Raw genomic sequence first — 12,909 nt, forward strand, 5'->3', positions numbered from 1 at the left:
GAAAAGCTGTCATCAAAAACCATTGATTATTAATATCTCAACTTCACCATCAATACACAGTGCAACATACAGTAAATGTCCAATACAAAATGCATTCTCTGAGAATAAAGCTGTGCATGTAGTTTCTTTTGATCCAGTGATTTAAAAAATATATATATATAGCCATATTTATTTTATAACTTTCCCCCTGTGGAATCAGTGACTCTCGTAAAAACGTTTGCAAAAACTACAGAAAGTGTCCATAGACACATCACCTAACAAATACTAATATCCTCTTGAACTTGTAGCCTTGCGTGTGTATTATTGGCTTTCCTACAGGATTTAAAGTCAATTGTTAGGTCAGGTTTGAGGAGGAAAATATGAATTGATTTATAGTCCAGCAGCACCTCTGTGTAGATGTATTAGCTATGACTGCAGCTGTGCATTTAACATCGGAGTGTATTATCATGATTAAATTCTAACAGAAACAGGAAGTGAACTGTATGAGCCTACAGCTGTACGAGCCTACAGTCTGACAAAGAAGAACACTGCTATCTGCTGGGGAAAGGTACGATGTGTAAGACCCATAGGATCAAAAAGCGCTGAGAGTGGTGGTATTTTCTCTAGTCTTATGGATGGGTTTTTGATCATCATTGCACAATACCCTGACTTAATCAATTTCTGCAAACAATTAATTTCCAGTCAAGTTTGGGGACCTCGGGATCCTGACTAGTCCCCCAGTACCTGCCGCTGAAAAACATCCCCACAGCATGATGCTGCCCCCCCCATGCTTCACCGTAGGAATGGTGCCAGGTTTCCTCCAGACATGACACTTGGCATTCAGGCCAAATAGTTCAATCTTGGTTTCATCAGATCAGAGAATCTTGTTAATCATGGTCTGAGTCCTTCAGCTGCCTTTTAGCAAACTCCAAGTGGGCTGTCATCTGATTTCGTTACTGAGTTTGGGTAATCCGAATGTTACGTTACTGATTCCAATTTTGGGCAAGTAACTAGTAACTGTAACGGATTTGTTAAAATAATTTTATATCTAGATGATAATAATCAATAATCAATTCGCCTTGACTAATGCCCAAGGTTTGTAAGACAATGGGTTATAATAATTAGGCAAGGACTCAGCTTTCTGCAAAAGGTTTCTGTAGCTTTATTCAGAGAACGTTCTGAGGTCAGGATAACAAAACAGTCATTATATAGTTCTTGCTTACTTACGCACATGCATTTACACACAATCCGTTGGTGACCTGCATCCCCCATAAACTTCTCACACTGTTTATCACTATCCAGAGCTCAGCCAGTTCTTTTCCCTCAAGGTTCAAGAACTCTTTGAAGCTTTTACTCCCTTGACCATCTGCCCCTCTATCTCTCTATACTAATTGCATACACACATTTCTTTCCCTCTCCAGTGGTTCCTGGACTTTCCGGAACTAATCAGACTAATCGATCCCTACATTGATCCTTACATTGATTATTCATTAAACCTGCTGTATGACTAATAATTCATCATGGTTTATTGTTTCATTTACATTTATTAGATAATTCTCTTATCAGGATTACATTTAGGAAGTAACCTACCCAACCCTGTAAATCAGACATGATTACTCGTACTGTAACAAATCTTAATATACATTTTCAAAACACTATCAAGACTCATATGCAAACATACTCAGATCATCCACATGGTGGCGCTATAAGCGGCACATAATATCTATCTGTTTGACAGAGTCATGGAATTTGGCACACATGCTCAGGGATGTGAGCATAGCTAACCTGTAGAGTATGGTTGTGTTTGGCCTCATGGTGGCGCCGTTGGAAGAAGGTGAGCAACAGTTTTCTCTAGAATCTTTGAAAGGAAAAGTAGTTATTATTTGTATTAAATTTTATTTAACTAGGCAAGTCAGTTAAGAACAAATTCTTATGTACAATGATGACCTACACAGGCCAAACCCGGACGATGCTGGGCCAAATGTGCACCGCCCTATGGGACTCCCAATCACGGCCGGATGTCATACAGCCTGGAATTGAACCAGGGTGTCTGTATTGATGCCTCAAGCACTGAGATGCAGTGCCTTAGACCGCTGCGCCACCCGGGAGGTTTGAGATGGGCTTATCATTTTTCAGATCATAGGATCAAGATCAGGTTTTTTTAAGGAGTGGTTTAGTTACAGCCAGTTGTTTTCTAGATATTGTTGTTTAAATTTTCAATATATATTATACACTGGCAACAGCCAAAATAAATAACCTAGGAATCAGGCTTAACCTGTCATATCTCAACATACACAGGTTGGGCAAGACTACACAGCCTTCCCTTAAAGGTGAAAACACATCCACCGAATTATGGTCTGCAGTTCGCTGACTGCGTGGTGTGTTTTAGGGACCACCCCGCCGGTGGGCGTCTGACTGTCAAATCGGTTTGCAAATTACAGCAGGCACTCTGTTTAGACTGGTGGTAAGTACTCTCGGCCGTGCTAAGAACCCAAAACGAATCTGAATCACAGGACTTCAAAAAGATACATATGCACTTGCAAAGATCATTTCTATATCCATCAAGGCTTGAGTATAACATTTAATCAGTTTCTAAATTGAACACTCCCTAATTTTCTTTCAACTCACACAGTTTTGACCTCAATCATAACACAGAGGCCATATAGCCCTAGGCCTCTTTCTATAAATGCTCAGATGTGTGTGCTCTCAACACTAGAAAGGACAAAGAAACCAGACAAATGGAAACTTTGAGCGCTCCAAACTAACGACATTGGGGAAAATGACAGTAAACTCCTAAATCGAATGAAATAAACCAAAACGTATTTCTGACAAGATCTGAAAACAATGTGTCCACTCTGAGAATCAGAATGGTAAATTCATATGCATATATATTTCAGGAAAGAACAAAGATTAGCGACGTAACCAAACCATAACGGTCTAGATTACTGAGAAATTATGGTGATTAACAGTAAATGCATTACTGGTGATATAATTAGCGGGGAATCAATAAACATTGAACAAACAAAGGGTATACTTAAATCACACAATGAAATAACGAATTGGCAGGAGGCAGAGAGCACATTGGTGGTGAGAGGAGCCTAGCTCTCACTTCGCCACACTATCTTATTCCTATCTTTATGCAAGTTGCAACATTCCTTCACAAAATAAATAACCCTTTTCTACTTTTTTTTAAACTAAGGCCAAGATTCAATCATATTAAACCAAGGTTTTGGCAGTGTCGGAGGTGGAACTGCATTGGAGCTGTCAAATCAGTGAGCAGCGGCTCTTGCAATCATTGTCAGGAAAGCCACACCCGCCCTACTTGCGTTATAAGTTCAGAGCGAGTGTAGGCTTTATATAAATAATTACTTTCAAATTGAAAAATCATTCAACTAAATTATTAGTATTTCTATCATCTTAAACCAGGTGTAGATTACATCTCTCAATCCAGTGTTCAAACTTGTAAACAAGGCTGCAAGTGATTTCTGTTAATGCGAAATCACTTGCAATGTCCACTTTAGGTATACTGCCAGGAGCCACTTGTGGATTTGAAAGCTCTAACTCAGTTCCACCTCTGACAGCATCAAAACAACAGCTATGCCGATGTCGGCTAAAGCAGATCTGATTGAATAGAGCCCTAACTTTGGAAATGCAGAAGCACCATCTGCCCTGGTTTGTTACTGGATCTATATACAGCACAGAAAAACATTCCATCCTGTGAAATGATTTTGAAATGTCATTTGACCCAACATGAGATATTGCGACATGTCATCTTGGTTGTCAAATGCCTTCTCTCTCCACTTTACAGGCAAAGTTTTTTAACAGTGTTGTTTAACAGAAACTCTGCCGTTTTCTCCGCACTGTCCCCCAGACACATACTGGGCAGAGTACAGGCTCTCTCGGTGCGGGTCTGTCTTCCCTGTGTCCAGACTGCTCAGTGTTCTCAGCCTTAGCATCTGCCTCAGCTTTTGACGGAACTCCCTAGAGGCAAAGTAGTAGATGAAGGGGTCGAGGCAGCTGTTGAGGCAACTGAGGGAAAGAGTCAGCTTGTAGGCCATGTAGAGGGAGTCCCCGTAGAAGAGCCTCCGGATGGTGTGAGCCAGGAGGAGGATGTTGTTGGGAGCAAAGCAAAGTGTGAAGACCGTTAAGACGGTGACGGCAAGACGGATAGCTTTCTCTTTCTGGTTGGTCTTGGAAACTCGGGCCAGCTTGCGGATGATGCCGACGTAGCAGAATACAGTGATGCAGAACGGGATGAGGAAGAGGATGACAAACAGGGTAAGGAGGAAAGCAGCCCAGGCCTCCATTGATGGAAGCATGTCCCTCTTCAGAACGTCAAAGCAGGTGGTGATCCCGAGTTCTGGAACGTGGAACGTCAGGTCGGTTGTCATTAATGGGTGCAAGACAGATAGCACGACTGTCCACATGGCCAAACAGCCGATAACAGCGAATGACTTCCTTTCCCTGGTCTCACGGAAGAGCATGGGCCAACAGATGCCCAGGTAGCGGTCTCCACTGATGGCGGTCATAGTTAGAATTGAGCAGTACATGTTGGCAAAGAACACCAGGGTCAAGAGCCTGTGGAAGATCAGAATATATTTAATCGTTATTCATCTGTGACAAAAGAAAGTTGTTGGCTCTTGCTCAGGGCATGGAAAAGACACATCTTTCTAAATGAGACTGATCAGGATAAATAAATGATGATTAAAAAAAATAAACAAGAATACCTGCATACGCCCGGGCCCAGGCTCCAATTATGCCCCTGCATCTGATACTTGATCTGGAAGGGCAGGACGAGGCCCAAGGCCAGGTCAGTCAGGGTCAGGTTTATCATGAAGATGATGGAGGGAGTTTTGGGAGTGGTACGGAAGAGGAGAAGCCACATGGAGAGGCCATTTCCTGTCAGGTTGATGACGGTGACCACGATGTAGATGATGGAGATAGCTGTGCTGGCTGTTGCGTTCTGGAACAGGGACAAGGTGATGTTGTCCAGTTTGGTGCTGTTGGTACTCCAGGCCATGGTGACAATGACTTCACACAGACTACCTATGATCAGACAGACATTTAGATGTAAAAGGGTAGCATTGTCTTGTCTGTAGCCCAATGTACTAGCTAATGTCACGTTGGATCTGAACTTTTGTTTTAAAACAAGAATTGGCAGACAATAATGTGCCAATGAATTAAAGATCACCAAATATTTCAGTCACCACACCCTAATAGGGTAATTTCCCCCTGAAATATTGTATTAAAATATGCAAATTAGTAACTATCTAATTAAATATGCACATATTTGTATATACCGCAAATACATTTTCCTGGACACTGGATGAAGTCAGCCTAAATATTTTTGTTTAATTTTGTTACGACATTCCAGGACCGGACGTGTATAGAGCAGATTGTGGATATTTACTTTTTTAATCTTTAAAATACTAAAGACATGTACGTAACCAGCATTTTTGGTGCATATTTCCAAATAAAATGTTATCTAGAATCAACATTTTATAACATATCAATGACTTTGTGTATACAAGTCTGGAGAATACATGTCACGACTTCCGCCTAAGTCGGCTCCTCTCCTTGTTCGGGCGCCGTTTGGCGGTCGACGTCACCAGCTTTCTAGCCATCGCCGCTCCATTTTTCCATTGTTCCATTTGTTTTGTCTTGTTCCCTGCACAACTGGTTTTCATTCCCTAATCACACTGCATGTATTTATTCCTCGGTGTTTAATGATCCGTGTTACTGCACGTAGTATTGTTTATTTGGCATCATTAGTTTTTGTTACTGTGTTTTGCGATCCGCAGTTTTGCTGTTGTGGCTGGAGGTTTTTCACGCAGTTGCGTCCGTCTGCTGTTTTCTCCTGCCTCAATAACGTGTGCGCCTGTTCACAACTCTCTGCTCTCCTGCACCTGACTTCGCTACCAGTACGCACCTAAAACCTTGACAATACAGTGCCTTCGGAAAGTGTTCAGACCCCTTGACTTACATTTTGTTACGTTACATCCTTGTTCTAAAATGTATTAAATAAATAAAAATCCTCAGTAATCTACACACAATACCCCATAATGACAAAACGAAAACAGGTTTTTAGATTTTGTAAAAAAATCTGAAATACCTTATTTAAATATGTATTCAGACCCTTTGATATGAGACTCGATATTGAGCTCAGGAGCATCCTGCTTCCATTGATCATCCTTGAGATGTTTCTACAACTTGATTTGAGTCCACCTGTGGTAAATCCAATTGATTGGACATGATTTGGAAAGGCGCACACACCTATCAATATAAGGTCCCACAGCTGACAGTGCATGTCAGAGCAAAAACCAAGCCATGAGGTCGAAAGGAATTGTCAGTAGAGTTCCGAGACAGGATTGTGTCGAGGCACAGATCCGGGGAAGGGTACCAAAACATTTCTGCAGCATTGAAGGTCCCCAAGAACACAGTGGCCTCCATCATTCTTAAATGGAAGAAGTTTGGAACCAGCTAGACTCTTCCTAGAGCTGGCCGCCGGGACAAATTGAGCAATTGGGGAAGAAGGGCCTTGGTCAGGGAGGTGAAAAAGAACCCGATGGTCACTCTGACAGAGCTTTAGAGTTCCTCTTTGGAGATGGGAGAACCTTCCAGAAGGAAACCATCTCTGCAGCACTCCACCAATCAGGCCTTTACGGTAGGGTGGCCAGATGGAAGCTACTCCTCAGTAAAAGGTACATGACAATCCGCTTGGAGTTTGCCAAGAGGCACCAAAAGACTCTCAGACCATGAGAAACAAGATTCTCTGGTCTGATGAAACCAAGATTGAACTATTTGGCCTGAATGCCCAGCGTCATGTCTGGAGGAAATTTGGCACCATCCCTACAGTGAAGCATGGTGGTGGCAGCATCATGCTGTGGGGATGTTTTTCAGCGGCAGGGACTGAGAGACTAGTCAGGATCGAGGGAAAGATGAACAGAGCAAAGTACAGAGAGATCCTTGATGAAAACCTGCTCCAGAGTGCTCAGGACCTCAGATTGGGCAAAGGTTTATCTTCCAACAGGACAATGACCCTAAGCACACAGCCAAGACATCACAGGAGTGGCTTCGGGACAAGTCTCTGAATGTCCTTGAGTGGGCCAGCCAGAGCCCAGACTTGAACCCAATCGAACATCTCTGGAGAGACCTGAAAAAAGCTGTGCAGCGACATTCCCCATCCAACCTGACAGAGCTTGAGAGGATGGGCAGAGAAGAATTGCAGAACTCCCCATATAAAGGTGTGCAAAGCTTGTAGCGTCATACCCAAGAAGACTCGAGGCTGTAATCGCTTACAAAGGTGTTAACAAAGTACTGAGTAAAGGGTCTGAATGCTTATGTAAATGTTACTTTTCCGTTGAAAAATAGATATACACTACCGTTCAAAAGTTTGGGGTCACTTGGAAATGTACTTGTTTTTGAAATAAAAGCAAATATTTTCTCCATTAAAAAAACATGAAATTGATCAGAAATACAGTGTAGACATTGTTCATGCTGTAAATGACTATTGTAGCTGGAAACGGCAGATTTTGTATTGAATATCTACATAGGCGTACAGAGGCCCTTTATCAGCAACCATCACTCCTGTGTTCCAATGGCAAGTTTTGTTAGCTAATACAAGTTCATGATTTTAAATGGCTAATTGATCGTTAGAAAACCCTTTTGCAATTATGTTAGCACAGCTGAAAAATGTTGTCCTGATTAAAGAAGCAATAAAACTGGCCTTCTTTAGACTAGTTGAGTATCTGGAGCGTCAGCACTTGCGGGTTTGATTACAGGCTCAAAATAGCCAGAAACAAATAACTTTTTTCTGAAACTTGTCAGTCTATTCTTATTCTGAGAAATGAAGGCTATTCCATTCGAGAAATTGCCCAGACACTGAAGATTTCATACAATGCTGAGTACTACTCTCTTCACAGAACTGCGCAAACTGTCTCTAACCAGAATATAAAGAGTGGGAGGCCCCGGTGCATAACTGAGCAAGAGGACAAGTACATTAGAGTTTCTAGTTTGAGAAACAGACGCCTCACAAGTCTTCAACTGGCAGCTTCATTAAATAGAAAGCCAGCATCCCGGAGTCGCCTCTTCACTGTTGACGTTGAGACTGGTGTTTTGGGGGTACTATTTAATGAAGCTGCCAGTTGAGGACTTGTGAGGTGTCTGTTTCTCAAACTAGAAACTCTAATGTACTTGTCCTCTTGCTTAGTTGTGCACCAGGGCCTCTTACCCCTCTTTCTATTCTGGTTAGAGACAGTTTGCGCAGTTCTGTGAACGGAGTTGTACACAGCATTGTACGAGATCTTCAGTTTCTTGGCAATTTCTCGCATGGAATAGCCTTGATTTCTCAGAACAAGAACAGACTGACGAGTTTCAGAAGAAAGGTCTTTGTTTCTGGCCATTTTGAGCCTATAATCAAACCCACAAATGCTGATGTTCCAGATATTCAACTAGTCTAATGAAGGACAGTTTTATTCCTTCTTTAATCAGGACAACAGTTTTCAGCTGTGCTAACATAATTGCAAAAGGGTTATCTAATGATCAATTAGCCTTTTAAAATGATTAACTTGAATTAGCTAACACAACGTGCCATTGGAACACAGGGGTGATGGTTGCTGATAAAGGGCCTCTGTACGCCTATGTAGATAATCCATCAAAAATCTGCCGTTTCCAGCTACAATAGTCATTTACGACATTAACAATGTCTACACTGTATTTCTGATCAACTTCATGTTATTTTAATGGGTAAATAATTTCCTTTTCTTCAAAAACAAGAACATTTCTAAGTGACCCCAGACTTTTGAACGGTAGTGTATATACAGTTGAAGTCGGAAGTTTACGTACACCTTAGCCAAATACATTTAAACTCAGTTTTTCATAATTCCTGACATTTAATCCTAGTAAAAATTCCCTATCTTAGGTCAGTTAGGATCACCACTTTATTTTAAGAATGTGAAATGTCAGAATAATAGTAGAGAGAAAGATTTATTTCAGCTTTAATTTCTTTCATCACATTCCCAGTGGGTCAGAAGTTTACATACACACAATTAGTATTTGGTAGCATTGCCTTTATATTGTTTAACTTGGGTCAAACGTTTTGGGTAGCCTTCCACAAGCTTCCCACAATAAGTTGGGTGAATTTTGGCTCATTCCTCCTGACAGAGCTGGTGTAACTTGGTCAGGTTTGTAGACCTCTGTGCTCGCACACACTTTTTCAGTTCTGCCCACAAAATTTCTATAGGATTGAGGTCAGGGCTTTGTGATGGCCACTCCAATACCTTGACTTTGTTATCCTTAAGCCATTTTGCCACAGCTTTGGAAGTATGCTTGGGCTAATTGTCCATTTGGAAGACCCATTTGCGCCCAAGCTTTAACTTCCTGACTGATGTCTTGAGACGTTGCTTCAATATAGCCACATAATTTTCCTCCCTCATGATGCCATCTATTTTGTGAGTCCCTCCTGCAGCAAAGCACCCCCACAACATGATGCTGCCATCCCCGTGTCTCATGGTTGGGATGGTGTTCTTCGGCATGCAAGCCTCCCTCTTTTTCCTCCAAACATAATGATGCTGATTATGGCCAAACAGTTCTACTGTTGTTTCATCAGACCAAAGGACATTTCCCCAAAAAGTACGATCTTTGTCCCCATGTGCAGTTGCAAACCGTAGTCTGGCTTTTTTATGGTGGTAGTGGCTTCTTCCTTGCTGAGCAGCCTTTCAGGTTATGTCAATATAGGACTCGTTTTACTGTGGATATAGATCATTTTGTACCTGTTTCCTCCAGCATCTTCACAAGGTCCTTTGCTGTTGTTCTTGGATTGATTTGCACTTTTCACACCAAAGTACGTTCATCTCTAGGAGACAGAATGCGTCTCCTTCCTGAGCAGGATGATGGCTCCCTGGTCCCATGGTGTTTATACTTGCATACTATTGTTTGTACAGATGAACGTGGTACCTTCAGGCGTTTGGAAATTGCTCCTAAGGATGAACCAGACCTGTGTAGGTCTACAATTTTTTTCTGAGGTCTTTCTTTTGATTATCCCATGATGTCAAGCAAAGGGGCACTGAGTTTGAAGGTAGGCCTTAAAATACATCCACAGGTACACCTCCAATTGACTCAAATGATGTCAATTAGCCTATCAGAAGCTCCTAAAGCCATGACATAATTTTCTGGAATTTTCCAAGCTGTTTAAAGGCACAGTCAACTTAGTGTATGTAAACTTCTGTCCCACTGGAATTGTGATACAGTGAATTATAAGTGAAATAATCTGTCTGTAAACAATTGTTGGAAAAATGACTTGTGTCATGCACAAAGTATATGTCCTAACCGACTTGCTAAAACTATAGTTTGTTTACAAGAAATTTGTGGAGTGTTTGAAAAACAAGTTTTATTGACTTCAACCTAAGTGTATGTAAACTTCCCAAGTTCAACTGTATTAGAAAACATTTCTAAAAACCTGTTTTTGCTTTGTCATTATGGTGTATTGTGTGTAGATTGAGGAGAACAAATTATTTAATCCATTTTAGAATAAGGCTGTAACGTAACACAATGTGGAAAATGTCAAGGGGTCTGAAAATTTCAGAATGCACTGTATATCTAGGGATAACCACAAACAAAATCGGTGAATGCAGATGCTTCTGAAGCTGAGAAAAATGTGTTGGCATGTGGAAAGAGTCTGACTTTCTGTAAATGGCAGTTAAAGAGAAGAACAATACATTTTGTCCACCAAATGCTTATTTAGGCCAGGGTTTCCCAAACTCTGTCCTGTGCATGGACTATATGGACAGGACAAATATACATATTTGAATCAGCTGTGTTGGAGGGCAACACAGCTGATTCAAATAATCAAAGCTTGATTATGAGTTTGTTATTTGAATCAGCTGTGTAACGCTAGGGCTAAAACCAAAATGTGCACCCAAGGGGGGCCCCAGGACAGAGATTGGGAAACCCTGATTTAGACCCAATCACGATCTCTTCAGAGTAAGTTATTACATATAGTCCAGTTTTTAACATTCTCTATGAAATTGGCTTTTTAAGTTATGTATGATTACATGCAGTGAGCTTTGAAATTATAGATGAATGTCCATTTGAATGTGGTAAAAATTCATGAAATTTTGATGATGGCAGTATGATAAACAAAATAAAATATACATTTATGACTAATTGTTGAAATGTTTATGTTTGCTTTTTTAAAGTATTATTATTACATTTGCAATATGTAACTTTTTTGGTGACCTGACCTAAATCACATAAAAATGTGAGTTAAAGAACTGTCATTCTTATTGAAAGGAAGTCTAAAAAGTGGTAGATCTGTTCTATGTGCTCTATTTCTATGCTTCCCGTTCTTCATTTTAATTTTGTGTCTTTTACTTTCGGTTTTGTACACTAGTTTCAAACTGCTAAAAATACTATATTTTTACATATTTAAAATATATTTCACAGTGGTTTAGATGGTACAATGATTCTCTACTCCATCCATTGCTTATTTTATCACATAAACTGAAATAAGGCAAACTTTTCACATTTTAGCAACCAGGAAATGGGGGAGCGATTTCTGCATATTGCACCTTTAAAGGACCAAAATAACCCAACATTTCTAAATGTATAAGTAGTTGCAAACATGTAAATTAAGCCTAAAATGCATACAGTTTGTTTCTTCATTGAAGTGCATTATTATTTAAACTTTCTCTTACTGAAAGCCAATATTAGGCTATACCATCGATAAGTTGAAATATCATCACGTCTAGAACAGCCTTCCATCCGAAAGTCAATTCTGAATGAAAAAAGTATTAAAGGGGACAGTTAAAAACTAAGCCTGTGCTAATAGTCCTCTGGAACCACATTCATTCTGGGAAATAACATAACTGAGAATATCTTGTAATACTAGTCCTGTGCAAATAGGGCTTTAGGCAACAATGACTATCGTGTATGATGAACTGTATCATAGGTGTTGGTATAAAAATATTGTCTATCAAATCATTTTTTTTGCATTGAGTGTGATATTTTTCTATTCTTGTGGTGACAATAATGTGTTTTTGGCTCTGGAGTGAACTTCCCATTGTAAAATACAACAACACTAGCACACACCACAAGGACTAAAAACACTTTCACCCAAACATATTGAGGGTGTTATAACCACAAACCAAATGTGACTGTGTCTGCTGGCGCTTTCTATATACTATAGAACACATTTCCAGTGTTGTACAAAATATGAAATTCCAAACGTACATGAAATTCCAACAGTGCATCTTGGCTCTTGCACAGTAAATCCCCCTCCATGTGCAAGTGAAGTAGCACTCTAACCTTATATGAACTATATAACCAAAACACAAGCTTTGCCAAAAGTAAATAGCACAGGTACTGTATGCATCTAAACTGAATGCCTTCATTCTAACTTCAAATATAGAATATAATATATCTGAACATTATCCCTATTTCTGAGACAAGGTACTCTGAATTGAAACAAAGAACAATTACATATTTTAGGCTAAATCTTTATCAATCTCGAATTCAGATTTTGGACATAAACAGTCCAAATTGAAGTATCTCTGTATTAAGGGTTCCCGAGTGGTGCAGCGGTATAAAGTACTGCATCTCAGTGCTAGAGGCGTCACTACAGACACCCTGGTTTGAATCCAGGCTGTTTCACAACCGGCCGTGATTGGGAGTCCCATAGGGCGGCACACAATTGGCCCAGCGTCGTCCAGGTTTGGCCAGTGTAGGCCGTCATTTTAAATAATAATTTGTTCTTAACTGACTTGCCTAGTTAAATAAAAGTTACAATTAAACATTTAAAAAGTGTAAAGCAAAGAGAGAGCAGTACTTACCTCTGAGAATACACAGACTTGATTCAGAGAGGGGCGGTTGGGGGATGGATGCATTGTACTGTAGCGGGTCAGGAAACGGGGGCACGTTACTGTCGAATAAGGG

The 12,909-nt window shown here is 40.4% G+C and overlaps 1 protein-coding gene across 2 annotated transcripts in view; it reads right to left on the reverse strand.

Annotated features, from left to right (window-relative positions):
* Positions 1–1,117: 1,117 nt before the first annotated feature.
* The window catches only part of LOC106586018 (P2Y purinoceptor 8), a 43,972-nt gene continuing 32,180 nt past the window's right edge, over positions 1,118–12,909 (reverse strand). For both annotated transcript variants that reach the window (XM_014172797.2, XM_014172798.2), the window contains exons 3-5: positions 12,807–12,895; positions 4,707–5,025; positions 1,118–4,557 (exon numbers count right to left, since the gene is read on the reverse strand). In XM_014172797.2, the coding sequence (XP_014028272.1) occupies positions 3,798–4,557; positions 4,707–4,999 (1,053 nt within the window). In that variant the 5' untranslated portion in view covers positions 5,000–5,025; positions 12,807–12,895 and the 3' untranslated portion in view covers positions 1,118–3,797. The remainder of the gene's footprint in view (positions 4,558–4,706; positions 5,026–12,806; positions 12,896–12,909) is intronic.

Source organism: Salmo salar, chromosome ssa25 (assembly GCF_905237065.1).
Source record: "Salmo salar chromosome ssa25, Ssal_v3.1, whole genome shotgun sequence".
Lineage (NCBI taxonomy): Eukaryota > Metazoa > Chordata > Actinopteri > Salmoniformes > Salmonidae > Salmo > Salmo salar.